The sequence below is a fragment of the Fundulus heteroclitus genome, chromosome 19, assembly GCF_011125445.2.
Source record: "Fundulus heteroclitus isolate FHET01 chromosome 19, MU-UCD_Fhet_4.1, whole genome shotgun sequence".
Taxonomy (NCBI): domain Eukaryota; kingdom Metazoa; phylum Chordata; class Actinopteri; order Cyprinodontiformes; family Fundulidae; genus Fundulus; species Fundulus heteroclitus.
This window is the reverse complement of record NC_046379.1, coordinates 24594347-24612276: the sequence shown is the minus strand read 5'-3', so window position 1 is coordinate 24612276 and position 17930 is coordinate 24594347. Positions and strand designations below refer to the sequence as shown.

Below are 17930 nucleotides of genomic sequence, written 5' to 3'. Positions count from 1 at the left end.
AACGCAATATTTAGTGTGTGGGGGTCGTACCACCGTACCACGTGAACAAGGAAATACCAGGACACACAAGTTATAGCAAAGCTGGATGGAACTGAGAAAACCAACACTAAATTCTGATATTTGAAATAGGGCTATACTGTAACTTAATTTTACTGCAATTTACAAGCTGTATGCAACAAAATTTCGTTCTGTACGCACTCTGTGCATACAAAATGACAAATAAAGTTGTCTAAGTCTAAGTTAATGTGGCCTAAAATCAATTTTGCGATATATTGAGTAGTTCACCCCGATAACGATGAATTGGCGATAACACTAGATGTTTGACTGACCCCGTAGTTGAAGTTTTTGGGTGATGTATTCCTCCAGCTGAACTCGCAGGTCTGGATTATTTTCAAAGTCGTAGAAATGATGTTCGACCCACTGACGAAACACGTTGAGAACCCTGGAGAGGAACCGTGATACAAAGAGTCACACGTTCAACTATTAAATTACTACAAAGAATACATTCATGCTAAAAAAAAAATTAAAATCACCTTTTCCATGATTATGAACTTATAAATGACTTCTATACTGTTCAATATGAGGAAGATTAAGTATTTAGAAGATATACAACTTTAAATAATCATCTTTTAAGTTTTTTTCCACCCAATCAGATAAAAAGAGAAATGTCTCACCTCCTGGATTATCCTGCTTTTTAACAGGACATCCTATATAACTGTGTTTTTGGTGTTTTTGCAATATATCGCTGCACACTAACAGAAGGAAAATTACTCTTTAGGCATCTCTAGAATACCAGAAGATGGTAATGTTCACATTTTAGCACAAATGCCTCTAAATGTCAATTAACAGCAATGTTTTCATGTTCTCCTTGATGAAATCCCTCACAGCAGCTGCCTTTCACTCCTCCTGTGCTGCTAAGCTTTCAGGTTTTAATGCTGATAAGATGATTAACTCTGGCTCCGTTAATCCCTTTTAAGCACATACATTTAACTTTTATAACAAAGTCATTTTGTGACTCACTGTGAATATCTGGGTTCTTAATTCAAGTGTAAAAAAGCCAAAGAACAAACGTTTAAAATAGTACAGACTCCTTTGTTGCTCAGTGAAAGGCCATGTTAGGACAGAAAAAGTCTTACGTCAGAATAAAACATCAATATTTATTTAGGTGTGCTAGCACAAAGAAAACTAAAAATAGCATTGAAAATTTGACTTTTTAATCTGTAGCAACTCACTCATAAAATTGCGCAGCTGAATGTTACAATTATCTGAAAACAAAACATTTTGACTTGATTTTACATTTTTTCCATCAAAGCCGTTTTTGTGCCACACAAGTGAAATAAAAAGCCGTCTTAAACTGATCAAGTCTTCCAAGGCAACCTTATTCAGGGAACCATTCAAATCGGTTTCAACTTTATTTCAATTGACTATCATCACTTAAATACATGGGATGTGGCTCGTTTCACTCTCCTAGAGAAACGCTGAACTAAAAGGAGAAGCAACTTCCCCGGGACGGCTGCCGTACCTGAGCTGGACCGGCTGCACGTATTCCCTGCGGAACCGCTGGAGCTCGGCTGTTGTTGGTGGATCGCCGTTCCAGATGGCCACTTCGTCGTCACCGTTTCCTGACTCAGGGATATTTATCCTGAGAAAACATCGGTGAAACCTTAAGACCTGGACATGTCCTTCCAGAAACATTCGTATCATTTGAAGCTTTTCTCAATTCTGCACGTTATAAACCACAAACTTCAACATAGACCATCACAAAGCAGTGCATATGTATGAAGTTTTCTAATTTTCCAAATAACCTGAATAACATGATGTAAAATTATATTCAGCCCCTCGGAGTCCATAGTAGTATAACCACCTTTCACTGCAATTAGAGCTTCAGCTCTCCTGGCGTATCTGTACCAGCTAGCCATATCTAGCGACTTATTTAACTCTCCAGTTCGCTCAACATCAGTCAGATTAGCCAAGTAGCTAATCTGACTGATCTGGGAATCAGAATCTAGCTAAAAAGCTAGATTAGATCTGGACTTTGACTGGCTCATTGCAACACATGATTATGATTTGATGAATTTATGGGGCAAACTTTAAATTGAACTTTCTTTTGTCATCTTTCGCCAAAGAACTTCTTCCCGCCGCTCTTCCATGAAGGTCAGATGTGTGGACGGCCCCGCTAATCGCCGTCCTGTCGGCAGATTCTCCCACCCGAGTTACGGTTTCAATGTGTTTAAAGCCTAACTCTTGGACTGAAAAAAAATCCTGGAAACCGTTGAATAACTTCCAGAAAAAGGTAAACTTTGAATATTCAAGTATCAAAAGTGTTCAAATTAAGTTTAAATATGAAATATTGCGAATTTTTTACATCGATTATGGTATTCCGCGTTTGAGTGCTGCCTCCGTTTACGATCAGCCATTTCCGACGTGTGACGAGAACACCGAGAATGCGCGAAGCGAACTTGCACAGAACCACATAGGCGTTTACGTTGTACAACCGGTACGGCGAACAAGGACATATGGATGTTTTCCAGTATCTTCTTTCACACACCAAATCTGCTGATCCATGTCTACTTTGAGCAAGCGCTTAAAAAAAAAAAAAAAACGCCGAACTAAGTCCACAATAAAATGCCTTCTAGGTGCGTAGTTGGTGGCTGTAGTGCAGACCGCGGTGAAGTTGGTTTGACATTTAATTAAATTTAATAAATCGGTAGCGAAAGCCGTAGTGTTAGCAGCCGGATGCACGGTACTCGTTCTGTTTGTGACGTCACATTCTGGAGCAGCCCGATTGAAGAATGTTCAGGCTTTTTCGCTTATACAGCTAGTTTTATCGAAATTACTTCCAAACGGCGCACATAATTTACATATAATATACATTTCTATACTCTGGTGTCTATTTGAATGCATCTGCGTTAAAATACATTCAGTCCAAGAGTTAGACTTTAAGCTTTGTTTTTTGTAAAACAAACAAAAAAACCCCCCAAAAAAACAGGCACTCGTGTTTATCTAATAGACTAAAGCCAAAGAAACGTCATTAAGGGTTGTGGTTGTAATGTTATATAATTTTTTTAACACGCATAAGGGGTACGGACACTGTGTGAGAGAGACAGATGTCCACATTCACAAAACCTAGGAATACAGCGCTATGGAAGAACTACAGCAGTAGGAAGAGCTCGTTTTTCCTCAGTAGTTGCCATAATAATCCGTACCTGTCTATAAGAAGGGTGAGGAGCTCCTGTGGTTTGCAGAACGATCGATAGGTGGTGAGAAATGTGCGCACAAAGTTGGGATCTAAAACAAATCAAAGGGGAAAAAAAAACAAACAATAGAAATAACACAACAAAGATAATTTTTTTTCTTTGCACGAGTGAGGAGACTGCAACAGCTTACCGGCATACATGTGGTAGGTGAGCCTTTCTATGAGCTTGACCACTGTGCCGGCCTTAATGATGGGGATCCCAGTCTTGCTCTGCACTCTGTCCTCAAACACTATATTCTCCTCAGAGTCTTGCACAGCGAACTGGTAAACCTCGGGCGAGGGCAGTCTAAGAGGACGCTGCTGCTCCTCCGTCTGCAGTATGGAGTCCAACATGCGATCTAAAGTGGAGCGGTACTGGAGGGCCATCAGCGCCGCCATCCAGTTCGCCTTCTCCTCTGCTGTCCGTGCGCAGAAAACCGCGGAGTTTTCGTCTTTGAAAATCAACTCGAACGCGTGCTGCAGCTCTGGGGAGTCCTCGCGGTCGACGATGCGGATCTTCCGCAGCAGAAACTTCTCTTTGAGGCGGTATTCTGCCCCACTGCCGGACCCCGGGAGCCGCGAGCTCTGGTTGGCCTTGCAGCTGATCATTAGGCCGTCGAACAGGAAGTTGTGTCTCTCGTGCTTGGCACCTGCTCGTAAAAGCGTCCCTTCAGTGATGAACTCGTTGCAGCACTGGCCGATGTCTTTTCCCTCCCAGCCGTCGATGCTTTTCTGGATCTCGATCATTCGCTTGATGGCTAGCTGCTTGCCGCGGACCTGCCGGCTGTACCGGCGGTAAATGGCCTCGCTGGAGGAAACAGTGAAGCTCATCACAAAGAGCGAATCACAAATATACCAACTCATAACGTGACATAGAACGACTAAAAAGCCAAGCTGATAACACGTTTTAGTGTAACATGTGCAGTAATTCAACATGGCTAAAAAGATTTTTATCCTGTGGGTGGGAACATACACAGGTTTACGACGAGGCTGGTGTTTGACGTATATGCGCTCCACGCTGGACTGCAGGTTAAGCAAGGCTGTAATTGCCTGTTTCAGGCCTTCTCTGTCATCTTGATCTTCGCTACGTTCCTGAAGTTGCTGTAAAAAAAAAAACGGGGCAGAAACGGATGCATATCAGGCTTTTACTCGTAACATTCATCAAAATATGTTTACAGATTATTGGTATTTGAAAAAAGCACGGAGATGCCTCAGAGAAAAAATAATCTAAGATACAATACATTTTGATTTATCCTCCTCGTCGTTGTCCGGTGCAAGAATAAAGAGTGTGGTGCGTTTAATCCAAACAGGAAAAGCGTGTTTTAGTCAGAAATATGACAAGAGACTCTGACTTCACTATATAAAACAACTTACCCTGATCCATCGTCTTCAATCAGACTCTCATGTTCTCGAAAACAATCAGAAAGTGACAGTCTCGCACTTTTTTTTCAAGCTTTTGGTATGTAAGTGACAACCAAAGCTTATGTGTGAAAAAGCAGACTTTAAGGTGCTGGGGGCCTTTTAAAAAGCCTACAGTTGTTCTCGTATTTGTGCCAAGAAAATGTAATTTAAAAACATCCTAATAACTCCTTTAAGGGTTGTAAAACACAGAAGACTCCTGCATGCATCAATTTAAAATAACAGATACATCAATTATGAAAGTAACTAAAGAGCTGCTGTCAAAGAACAGGGTTAACATTAAGGTTTTTTTTAATTCTGTGGTAAACAAAGCAATGTGATCAATATGGTTATTATTACGTACATGATGTTTCTAAATAAGAAGAGACTGTTCATATCACATGTAATTAGTAGGTTTTACTTTTTTAGGTAGTCACTAGTGCAGTTCAGATGACAAAACTAAAAAAGGTTTGTGATAAATCTGTTGTGGTATTCCTGCATTTAGTAATAGTGGTTTCAATACTTTCACTTAGCATCAGAGCTGCTTGTTGAACGACCAATCGGATTTTAATATGAAGTATTTTCTTATGTATAAAAAAAATAAAAATAAAAATCCGGTGTTAATTTTTTCGTTATTGTTAGAAGTCTAGTGGCGCTGTAGATTAGAATAACTCCCTGAGCTCAGCCCGCTAATATCAAAGCATGCATTAAACTATTTAGGATACATAACAAACAAGCAAACCTGACATCCCCCTTAGAATGATTTCAGACGCTGTGCTCAATGAGTGTTATTGGAAGGAATAACCTGTTTATGTGTACATACCTGCAGTAGCTCAAAGTAGTGCAGACAGTGGTAGACAGGAACCTTCATCAGCTGGGGAAGGACATACTGAACGCACTCTTTAAAGCCCCCCGGATTAGACTGGAGACAGAAACCAGAGTAGTTGGAAATTAACCCCCCTGATAATATGTGGAACTTTTGTACAGTAAAGGCCTAATTATCACCCAAAATTCATCAAAAACAGTCACCGACAGTCATTTCTACTATTCAAAGTCACTTTCATTTTCGTAACTAATTTGGTGTGATGTGTTTCGACATGTCTGCAGCCTGCAACTTCAGGCTGCGGGGGGCCAAGGACAGAAGTGAAAGCTAAGTGAGTCTTTTTAAACTTGTGACGCCAAACAAGGTCCCTGTTCATGTTTTCTGCCCACAAAGCGAACGACAGGCAAGCCAGCGAGAAAAAACTGTCGGGGTGGGGCCAAAGTATCTACTTTAATTTTTGATCCCCTGATGAATGACTCAGAATCAATATCCTTGCACTTAGACTCCACAGCGGCAGCTACAACGTCTGGCTGCAGAGAACGAGTGTGGGGAGGGGAAGACAAAAGCATCAGCTGCCTGATACACTGATGGACGGAGGGGAGGGGGGAACAATGAGCTACATCTTGATCATGTTATTGACATGTCAGCAATCTTTGCACATTCGCTCTATGAAATAAGTGGATAAGGAACATTATCTTCCATGTTACTCCATCTGTAGGGAAGTAGTACGTAAACAACTGCCTACGTCTGTGTTTCATAGGAAACAATTGCAAATTTGTGCGTACATTTGCATTTCACAAGTACAGATTCATGTATTTTGGGGTATGTCCTAAGACCTAAACACTAAAACTCGTGTCCGTGTCGTTGCAGAGGACAGCATATTCAGGGATATTTTCCGCTACGTATAGCATTTTGAATGTAGGTCAATACGTTACATTTTAGTGTCATCTGACCAGAGCTCCTGGCACCTTCCATGCGTTTGCTGCACTCCTTACCAAGGATTGGGGCCAACGGCAAACATAACTTCTTATGGCTACATTTAAGCTTGTGGCGACTCCTCCATAAATACATTTGTGGAGTGCACAACAAACAGTTTTAATTGTAAAAAGATCCCCACATGCTTTAGATCATTAGGGATCCTCCAGAGTTACCGTGAGCCTCTTGGCCTTATTCTCTAATTAATGTTTCCCTTGGCTGGTTTCTCAGTTTAATTACATGCAACTGGACTCATTAGCTATAAAGGTAACCTGAGAAGGCAATTTGTTGCACTGGATTTTATTTAAGGGTGTCTGAGCACAGGGCGCTTAAATGCGCAGTATTAAAAAATGGTGAAAAATATGACTAATTTTGCTTCAACATAATCGTTTTTTTTTACTACTTTGTGTTGCTTGTAACAAGTTAAATCCCAATCAAATACACTCAGGGTTGAAGCGGTTATTGGGAAAAAAAAAGATCCTTTATGTTTGAAAATCAAAGGTGATTCTTTTCTTCTTTTTTTGGTTAATTTTGAGAATAAAGTCTTAAAATTACGAGAATAGAGTAGTATTTTTATAGGAGCTCTTAGAAAACAGTGCAACCTTCCCCTTGTGTTAAAATGAGGAATGTTGCATCTTGTAAAGTTACACTTTGTTTCACAAATAAAGAAATGCTATTTTTTATTTATTTTTTAGCACATCACCATCAAATCATGTCGTGACCCTCAAGAAGGTGTCTCGCCGCCCCCCAGGTGGTCCCGGCCTCCACTTTGGGAACACCTGCTCTAATACTCCTGTCTCTCTGTTTACTGTTATTAGATTAGGTAACGTCCAACGTCCCACAACTGGGCTCGCAGAGGTGCATCCTGGGAAGTGGGTGCATGTCACAGGATCCTACCCATCATCGAACGACCTCCATGCTTCATAACACCAGGATACATCTACTGACATACTTGCATTTTTAATAAAAAACATACAAATGAAAGCGTCCTTCTGTATGTTACACATTCAAGTCGAGCTTTACTCGCCTTCCGTGACCCGAGACTACCTATAATTGTAAACGCAGCTCCAATCTAAACACACTCTTATAGTTGCATAAAACACAGTGACTAGGAGCACAACATGTTCCTGTGACACAGAGGTACACGCACTCCTAAGCTCAGTCGTTGTCTTTTGACATCGTAATTCTCAGCTCATTTTCGATAAGAGATGTGCTTTGGGTCATTCGCACCCCACCACTCTCCTCCTCGGGAGAGAAATCGCGAGCAGTGTGCCTGACTGTTCTATTTTTAAAAGGCCAATGTAATTTAGCCACAATACCAGACGGCGCAGAGTGCAGGGGCTGAGAGCTCGACAGACACATCCATCCGACAGCCGGGGGAGGGAGAGAGGCGGCGAGTCAAAGGGAGAAAGGAGCGGGTCCAATGAGACAACACAATGAAGGGGGATCAGAGGCAACAAATGATGTCACTGCCTCACGTTCGATCCCCATAGCAGCAAGAGCTGCAATACATATTCACCTGTGTCACAGGCCATAGCTGACTTTGTTCCTATCCTTAGCTCATGTTGTAAAAAGGAGAAATGAGGAGATGTGGTTAGATGTCAAGACTTTGTCTATCGGTGTTTGGGACTAAAGATGACCAGCGTACATCTGTGCTTGAACACGTGACTTTATAAGGTTTTTAAATAACATCTACCTGCCAGATGAAAATTAAACCACTGGGAAAATATCCAAAGACCAGAAACTTATGTTTTCTGTAATAATATATATTATAGTTAATACTAATATAAATAAATTTCTGATTTGGTGCTCTAATTACCTAAATACAATGTAAAAACAACCTGGGTACTTGAAGGAAAATAATATATGAATTTAAAAAATAAGAAGATAAAAACCACAAAGTGTGGCTTGCATTTCTCATTTCTTTACAGATCTTTATTTCGGTTTTGTTATTCCCTCTTCACAACAAAGCATTATTCTGTGTTGGCCTATCGGATAAAACCCCCCTGAACTACTTTAAAGTTTCTGTTTGTAATATAACGAAACGTGCAAAGGTTCAATGGGTATGAAAAAACATTTGCAAGGCACTGTGTGCTGTGCTTTTTGCCTGTGTGATACAGTGTTTTCCTTTAATTATGATCGATGTGAAGTGAAATTAAACCTATATTTTTAACTTCTGCAGCCGTCCTCACTTTTTCTCATGCAAAGAGTATGTGAAAATAAACACTGGGTGTGAGTATTCAGGGTATGGTGGCTGCACTGTTGATCTAACTGGGGTCTGACTGGTGGTTCTCGAGTAAACAGTGAGGCCTCAATCCGAGCTACAAGACTGCTCACGTACGCACAGTCAGCCGGTCTCTTTTTGCCTTCAGAGAGAGAACTATATGCAATGGATGAGAAGTAGATATTCTGGTTTAAAAGCTCGAAAAGAGCAGAAATTGGCTTGTTTTGTGAACGCTGTTACAGTAAGCGGGCTCGGGACCGTGCAGTTAGCCACAATAGTTTCTGGCCTGAGAAAACATCAGCAAATATTTCATCTTCAAAGGCTGCCAAACTGCACCCCACCGGGCCTATTTCAATGCTATTCTCATGAGGAATGTCCAAGTAAAACAAAACAGCAGTGGAGAATAAAGTGTGCACAGGACGCCGAATAAGTCATGACATGCCTTCAGACCATATTTACCCAGATTCAGTTCAAAACAGCAGCAGCAACACATACCAAGACACTGCTGGCCGCGTCTAAACGCTACTTGTGTGTTTTTAGGAAAGTTTGGACAATTATGGGTAAGATGTAACTCTCAGATGTAAGGAGTGTAAGTTTACCTGAAATGACCACTAAGTTTTGCACAAATAATCTAATTTTAAGTCTATTAAGTCATTCCCCTCAAATTCAAAACATAACACGACTACGGCTTCAATGATTGATCAAAACTGAAAACAATACTTCTCTCCCTTTTTTTCTAAATACAGACAAAAAAACAAACAAACACAAAACACAGTTCAGTGTAATGTTCTCTTAGCAGCCAAAAATCTCACCCAGAAGTGTTGACGAACTGTCTGTCTCTGCATCATTTCATGGAAGTGCTCATTAAATTTCTTGCCCAGGATGTCCTGAGACAGGGTCTCGTACGGGTCAAACGCCTGCTCCTACAAAACACACAGAATGACCCAAAGCATTAATAAGTACAATAGCTTAATTCACACAGACAAAAATAATCTGCTCTACCCATATTCAATCTGTCTGTTTTTAGGTTCATAAAAAGTGAAAAGGCTAAGATTAAATGTCATTGCTCCCGTTCCCTGCAACAAAGGAAGATGTATCCAAGTTAAGGGAAGGCGTTACCCAAGTAAAACGGGACTGGATGAGCACGCATCGGCAATCACACCAGCTGTTTCCAGACAATTTAGGGAGTTTGTTTCTTCCACATAAACTTCATCAGGATGATCTGTTTAAACAGTTATTGGGTCATTTTTATCAGCATTTCATTCATAGTCTTATAGGCGGGGCTTTGAGCATCGATCTCTATGTCACCCGGAACGACTTATTACGTGGACGGCGTGTCCGTCAGCGAAAGATCTCCCTGAAAAGACAGCTTTCGCATCAAATGGCTACTTTCTATTTACGCTAGAAACTCCACCAGCCCAGACACCAAAATATGACTACAATTTGCAAAACTATGTGTCCTGCTGAAAGTAAGGAACAGACGGCAAGAACTGAAAAAAATGGAGGGAAATCAAACAAACCAATGTTCTTTCAGATGAAACTGATGAAATCTTTGAAACTCCAGTTTACAGCCTGCAGACGTACCCTTCTCTGTATTTTGGTGATTACTGATCTACTTCCAGCAGTGACAAATGTGGAATTTTATTCAATAAAATAGCAGACTGAATAAAGTTTTTAGCTGTATTAGTTTTTTTTGGTTTAAGTCACTGACATTTATGCATCTTCTACTTCCTATTTAAAAGATTTTAGCTAAACATTTACCAGGGGAAAAGAAAATCTTAATTTGCACGAAAGCTACTACAAAACAGTTTACAAAACCCTTTAGCCTTTGGTGATATGGCTATTTCACATTTAGATGACATGATCGCCACAAAGACTTACATGCATGTAGTTTATATTATATTTTCCAGTAAAACCAGCTGTGTTACCTCTGCTAGGTCTTCAAAGCAGCTGCCCACGAGTGGATGAGGACTGCCATCAGCAGTCATCTCCACTGCGTCCTCAATAAGTCCCAGTAGCTTCACTGTCAGCTCGTGGATGTCCATGATGTTGCTGAAGATCACCTCAACATCCTGCAGCAAACAAACAAAACTAGTGAGCTGTGTGGCTATGTGAACATAGCTTAAAAAGCTGGACTCCATAGGCATGATCGGAGCTACATTTTTATTTCTTCTATATGGATTAATATGACTAATGGAGTGCACCAACGAGGACAGACGATTTCCATTTCTGTTTAAATGTTTCCTACATGGAATAAACAGCTGAAACAGGAATCATCTACCAACAATACATATGTTTGAAGATATTTTTATGTACGTATATGGTAATAGGGATGGCCTACTGACCGTATGGATGGGACTATTACTTGGTGTTGATGTTTAGACTATTTGTTCCTTTGCTAGTTCCATGAGTGAATAAATAAATATATTCCTAAACATGAATAAACTGGGTTTTCATGTGCTTTGAAGGGGTTATACCTGCATTATTCTATGTTACTGGCATACTGAAGAAGACTTTTATACGACGGTGGTAAGTTTTGTTTTTGGAGAAGTATTTGTACGATGTCTTTCTTTTTTTAAATACAGTGGAACCTCTGAATCCAGATGTAATTTGACAGTTTGCAACTTACAAATTTGGAAACCCGTTTTCAAATTGAAAAGGACTGAAATGAACTTAACACAAATGTTTGTTCCAACCCCTAACCCATATCCCACTAAAACATACTCTGCTCTCAAAATCATTGTCGTCTTCAACATAGAGTAATAAATTCTGCATTTCCACATTGCTAGAAGCATTTAATGGTGAAATTGATGAAACAATGAATATTGAGGACAATGACCACCATTTCTCGGGGACAGTAATCTGTTTGACACGGTGGGGATGATTAAAAGGTGGATTTATTTAGAATATTTTTGTTCTTGAAAAGACAAACAACTTCCTTTATGACTTAAGGAAAGACAACATGTGTTCTCCATCCTAGAGCATTCTGCACTGGGCCCAAAACCCAACACAGCAATTGCACAATTTTTTGGCATCACTGGCATTCCATAAAAGTGCCTAACAGCGCTGGCAGAAATCTTGTCACGATATCTTTGCTTGCACTTAAAAAGACATCAGTTCATTGACACTTGTGCTACAAAATGTTAGGAAAGAGCTAAAAACCCTGTCGCTGTACAAAAATGTGCTCAATGAAGCAGCTTTATTTGGGTGATGCTGTGCAGTAAAGCAGTGCACTTTTTCCAACACAACTCTTAGATGGCTCTGGGAGTGAGCGCCGCTATTCTCGACTGCTTTACGTGCCGGTCAGAGGACCAGCGGGGGAAACAGCACGAAAGAACAGGGGCAAAAAGAGAAGCCGTGCATAAAGCATATGTGCACAAAGTGGCCAGGGTTGTGAGAGGCGTGCAGTAGATCGTGCGTTTACTAGCATCCTACACATTCCTGTTTGGTAGGACAGTCAGGTGCTGTTCACATTTAGAAAAAATAGCATTCAGTTATGCTTGTGTCAAAACATTTCATATAACCTCTCAGTGATTTTTTTTTATATTGCAATGATACCACAGAATATGGCCAAAGTTAGGCCTGTAGGGCTCACACCTACATGCTAAAGCCAAAACCCGCCAGCTAAGACTAAAGACTCCTCATTCCTGGTGACGGTATTTATCTCAACCATGACCAGTTTCCCTGCTCCCTGCAGGAGCCAACCAACAGGCAGCATCATGTTGCCGCCACCACAACCCAGTGTTGGGAAGGTGTGTTCAGGGAGATAGCAATGTGTGTTTTCTGTCACTGTGTTTAATAACCAGGTCAACAAATTTCATACTTTGGTCTCATTGGACCAGTGCACTGGTGCGTTTTCCTGACTCCATTGTTCAGCCTACTTAGTATACGTAGAAAAGCTGCATGGCATCAGAAAAATCTGTAATTGTGGGACTAGCTCAAAAATTTCAGCGACTTGTTACAATTAATCCACAACTTTTTGATGCTTTTCTTTCTTTATTATTTATTATTTTAATGTTGAATGTCACCATTCTGTGAGCTTTAGTATCACAGCCACTAATATTATGCATCAACTTTAGCCATTATCAGCAGTCGGAGTTCATTAAGCTGGCCACCCCCCATCATGGCTTTTATGTTATTCTCCCATCTCGTCTGAGTACGCTCGCATGCAGAACATTGAGAACAGCGCCGAGTTCACTTCTTAATCTTCTCTGCGCTGCTAGTGTTACACCCAGCAACTGCGCAGGCAACATTTTCTGCATGGATTCTTTCATTTAAGTTAATTTTCATACTCATATCTTAGTTATTCCTGTTGTTAACCTTGAGGTTATCTAGTTAGTCTTTCCTTCAACCATAGAACTTGATTAGCACTTGCTTTAACATCAATTGCCAACAAAAAATAATGACTGTTTAAATAAAGATGAGCTGAGACATATTTCCAAGTAAGGTTGACGGTGATAATATGACATTATCAATGCATGAAGGTAACTGGCTGTCTGCAGAAAAGCTATTTCTAAATTAAGTCCAAGACTGTTCATTTTGACCTATGCTGAAAGGGGCAGGGTGCGTCTGAATCTTAAATCAGCCATTAGCTTTTATTCTGCACCAAACTACTGTCACTATAAATATAGGCCATTAGAAATGTGACCTCTAGCCCCCAAATAATCTTTGCATTAGTGTGCCTAATAGTTTTGGCGGGATAAATAATTCAAAATGTAAAATGTCTATTAATATATCCTTTTCACGCCACTTGGAGCGGCATATTGGAGTGAGTAACAAAGTCTTTTGGAGACGGGTAAATGAGTTCACTTTTCCTCTGACCAGAGCACCTTCATCAACATGTTTACCGTTTCCCCTAAACGACAAGTGCTGAATGCAACAAGGACTTCTTATGGCTTTCTTTCAATAATGGATTTATTCTTGCCACTAGATTCAGGTTTGAGGAGTTCACAACTAATGGCTGTTCTGTCACCACCACCTGAGTTGTTCATCTCTGCAGCTCCTCCACAGTTATTGTGGGCCTATTGGCTGCTTCTGTAAACATGTGTACATAGACAAATCTGCATTTATATGGATGTGTGTGTATGTGTATGCATAATGTTTTTTATTTATTCAAATATATTTATATATCTACTTGTTTTCATACATTTGTTCCACATTTCTTAACCATTTTCTCTCCACTTGTGTTGCTGTAACTTTTTATTATTGATCTCTCCATTGTAAGATCAATAAAGTTAATTTTATCTTAAATAATTTTCTCCTTGCAGGGCCAGTGTAGGTGGATGGTCATGTCTTTCCAGCTTCATCCCATTCTCAGATGTTTTAGATTGGTCATTGGCCAACTTCTGAAGTGGATATTATTTAGTGGCATTAGAGAAAAATACCAGAATATAAATGCACACCAACGTGTCCAAATTTTTTTGAAGAAGAAAAGTTTTATAATCATGCATCCTTTTTTATGGTCGTTATGAGGGTATGAATATGTCTGCAGGGCATTGACTGAGCTTGTATTCTCAGCCAGTGTTTCTTTCATTAAAAAAAATAAGAGACTGTGTTCTAAGCAACAACAGCATGGCTCATATTCCCAAGAAAATAATTACTGCAGAAGATGGGAACTGTACTGTTTACCGACTGCTGAAGTCTAAAAACAAGCTCAGCCATGCCATTATGTAACTGCAGCACTTTCCTGACATCTCTGAGTAACTTTACATGATGCTGTATTTCAACAGACATAATTGAGGTTATTCTGGCGGGGGATGCAGATGTTGTTCCAGTCTCAACCTAATTACACGTTCTGCGTTCCTTTGGGCCTCACAAAGGTTTATGCTCCTCACCCAAATGGTACCACAAATTACCCAACCCAAAATATGCAAAGCCACAGCAATTCATGAAACTCAACTTTCCACTAAGTTCTTCTAAACCTATACACAGCCCATTCAATTTTTTTTTAAATCTATAGTTATCCCAAAATGTTTGAAAGGAACTGAGCACACCTGAGCCCTATGTGAGCTGCTGCAGTATTTAGGAGGCTGAACCTTTGGATGAGCTAGAAAGAGAAAATAAATTTCTTTGTGCAGATAAAAGTTTGTCGCAACCATTGTGTAAACAGAACTACTTGTGATTGAACAGTCAACCCACAGAAAAGACAAATTTGACAATAACTAGCACCCACTGTGAAGTTTCATTTGCTAATTGTAAGCTGTAAACAAAAGATCCCCCATTTGAGGACGAACATGCTGTACTGTGGTGAATGGATGCTGCTTCTGTGAAAGAAACCCGTAAAAAAAGGCATATTTGGAAATTTAAAAAGGCTTTTTGACACAAATTCTCAAAAGATTAAAGTTTCAGTTTTAATCTTTAAATGATCTTAGTGTGGATTTGGCTTATGTTGCTTTGCTGGGTTGCTGAATGTGTGAATAAGGTGGCTTTGCAGTAAGCTGCCCACAGCTACGGTACTTACCCAAAATAAGCAGAATTTAAATGCATTTAGTGATTGGACAGGGGTAGCAGGGCCTATCAAAAATGTTGATGGATTTTACTTCCTGTATATTTTATGTCTTATTTTTTTCTGTATCATTTAAGTGTACAACAGCAGGATTCCAACTGTGATAACATTGTGCTGCATCTGCTATACAATATTTATTTCTATCCACCTCCATCAATAAATTGATATAAAGCTAGAACTAAAAGAAACAGCCGTTGTACTCTGAAATTTTGGTGCATTGTCTATGGAGCAACATGCTTACAATATCTTTTATAACTCAAAAAGTGCACAAACAGTCACCATAGACATGAATGTAGATTTTGGCGCTTTAACGGTACTTTTTAACTTTCCAACGGTTGAATGGTCACACAAGCAAACAGCTTCTATACATGTCAGTAAGAACAACTGGCTGTAAAACTGAACTTTATTGTGAATTTTCTTGAATAAACACAAGGTCAAAATGCTACACGCAGGCTCAGATGAAGCCCAAATCCTGAAATATTTGGTTATATGTCCTTGAGCAAGTACAAGCTTTTTGTGATCACCAATGAGCTTTTGGGATAACTCTGGCTAGAGGTTTGACATCTCTTCCTGATAAAACTTTAGAGCTAATCTAATCTAAAGTCTAGTTCCAGGCACTGAACTGGCTTTTAAGGCCAGTACAGAGTTTGGGAAGGCCATTCCAGAAGCCCAATATGTCTATCCCAAAACCATGTGAGTTTTGGGATCATTGTTGTGACAGACACCTAATTGTATCCCAGTTTTAAGCATCTGAACCAAACTGGCAAACTTAAATTAACTTACAGGTAATTTGATATGATCCTCAGGAACCACCAAGCATGTCAGTTTTACTATCAGTGTTACGCATGGATGCCACAAAGTGGATGAAACCGGAAAGGATGAAGACTACTTCTAAGTTTTTCAATTCTGCCTTATCCTATCAGTTAAGATAAGCCAAAATAAAAGACGTCACACTTTCAGAATGAAGTTATTTTTTAAATATGTCAAAACAATGCAAAGCATATGATATATATATAGCCTATATTAACACATGTATACTAACCATAATCTGAGTCTGAAATTAATTTAAATACCATGAAAAGTTAAAATGTACATTATTTTGAAAAACAAACACTGCCTGCTTCTTCCTGTCTGGCTGCAAAGCTGCTGGCGGCTACGGTGCAGCGGTGCGCTGCTCTCAGGAAAGAAGGAAGACTAGACAGAATAGACTAGTGTTGCCCATATAGCGTCTTTGTTGTTATATTTAGCGACTTATTTGTTTTAATGGCGACTTTACCGAAAGCACGGCCATTCTGGAGTCAGCATGTTGAGGCAGCAGCTTGCTAAGAGAGTTCCCACTTCCTTCAGTGCTGTGTCACAGGCATAACACAGCTGCTGCTGCCTCGTCACGTTAATATAGTTTTTAAAGTAACCTATTTTGTCTCTAAAACTGTTAAAACTGCACTAGAATAATTCCCTGAATTTGAATCACACGCAGCTTCAGTCACTTATTCACCTTGTGTGCCTCTGATAGCTGTCTCTTTGGGACAGTATGTAGTGTGGATTCAGGTATGTATTAAAATAAATCATTTTATATATGTAATTTTTAGTTACAGACACATTGAATCACTATTTTGAATAACTTTTTTGTGTTGGCAAAAGCTCTCCTACAGCCTGAGCCCAAATGTATGAACAAATATGCAAATTAGATGATGTAACCCCCCCCCCCCCAAAAACACATAAATAAATAAATAAATAAATAAATAAATAAATAAATAAATAAATAAATAAATAAAAACACCACTGATTAAAAGAAATCCTAGTGGGAACCCTGCTGAGTGTCAGTGAACTGTTCAAAAGGATGTGAGAACCCCCTGAAAAAGCAGCGTTGGGATGTTGTGAGCTTTAGTTCAAGGCCCGCCTCACCTCGTCTGTGAAGACTTTGGGGTGCGACAGGAAATGGTTCCGGAACACTTTAATAATAAGATCGAGCTCTCGCAGATACTGCCGCTCCTCTGCGATTTCAAGCTTCACCAGTTCATCGTAAGAAAGCTCGGCGAGAGACAAGGGCTCCTCGGTGAACTGCGACATCAAGCCGATGTCCTCCTCCTGGTCAAACATGTCCATCAACACCTAAGACAGACATAGCACAGAACCAATCAGTACGAGGCATTTAAATCTAGCCATTCCTTCCACACGATGTGCACCAACTCAAACTTCTTACTTTGTCTGCACACATGGAGACCTTAATGTCCTGCTGGGTGATTTCATAGTGCCGAATGTTGCCGACATAGTTGCCCGCCAGTTTGAGTATATCAGCTGATATGTATTCAAGTACCGCCACAATGTACAAGGACACATGGTAGTCCACTTTGTAGCCCAAAACCTCCTAATTCAAGACAAAGCAAAATACATTAGATACAGCAAAAACCAGGAACTATTCCTCAGCAGTTGAAGGTTGACTCAAGATCATTTTAAGAGTCTGTCTGAACTTGCAGGATGAATACTCTGGGGCAATGTCATTAGACAAGTTGCCAAAACTATAACCTAAACTACATAAACATTTCTCTGCAACTCACTACGTCTTCTAAGCAAGTAGTAAGGGCAAAAAATAGAAAGAAAGGTCAGCTCTATGACAGTCTTTACCTTAAGTAATGGGTGTATTTTGTCCACAGGGAGAAGTAAGGGGTTTCTTCTCTTACGTTTCTCAATAGCTGCCTGGGCGTCGTTAATTGCCCACTTATCTATAGGGTGGGGAAAGGTTTTCTGCACACGTTCCTGTTGAAAGGGA

General features: G+C 39.9%; 1 protein-coding gene across 1 annotated transcript in view; it reads right to left on the bottom strand.

The window, feature by feature from the left end:
* Positions 1-17930, bottom strand: part of LOC105932910 (son of sevenless homolog 2 (Drosophila)) — a 51655-nt gene that overhangs the window by 9999 nt on the left and 23726 nt on the right. Inside the window, exons 3-13 of the mRNA XM_012872228.3 lie at positions 17786-17917; positions 17364-17528; positions 17066-17272; positions 10584-10727; positions 9468-9578; positions 5457-5555; positions 4209-4336; positions 3388-4043; positions 3207-3288; positions 1523-1642; positions 330-442 (exon numbers count right to left, since the gene is read on the bottom strand). Of these exons, the coding sequence (XP_012727682.2) occupies positions 330-442; positions 1523-1642; positions 3207-3288; positions 3388-4043; positions 4209-4336; positions 5457-5555; positions 9468-9578; positions 10584-10727; positions 17066-17272; positions 17364-17528; positions 17786-17917 (1957 nt within the window). The remainder of the gene's footprint in view (positions 1-329; positions 443-1522; positions 1643-3206; positions 3289-3387; positions 4044-4208; positions 4337-5456; positions 5556-9467; positions 9579-10583; positions 10728-17065; positions 17273-17363; positions 17529-17785; positions 17918-17930) is intronic.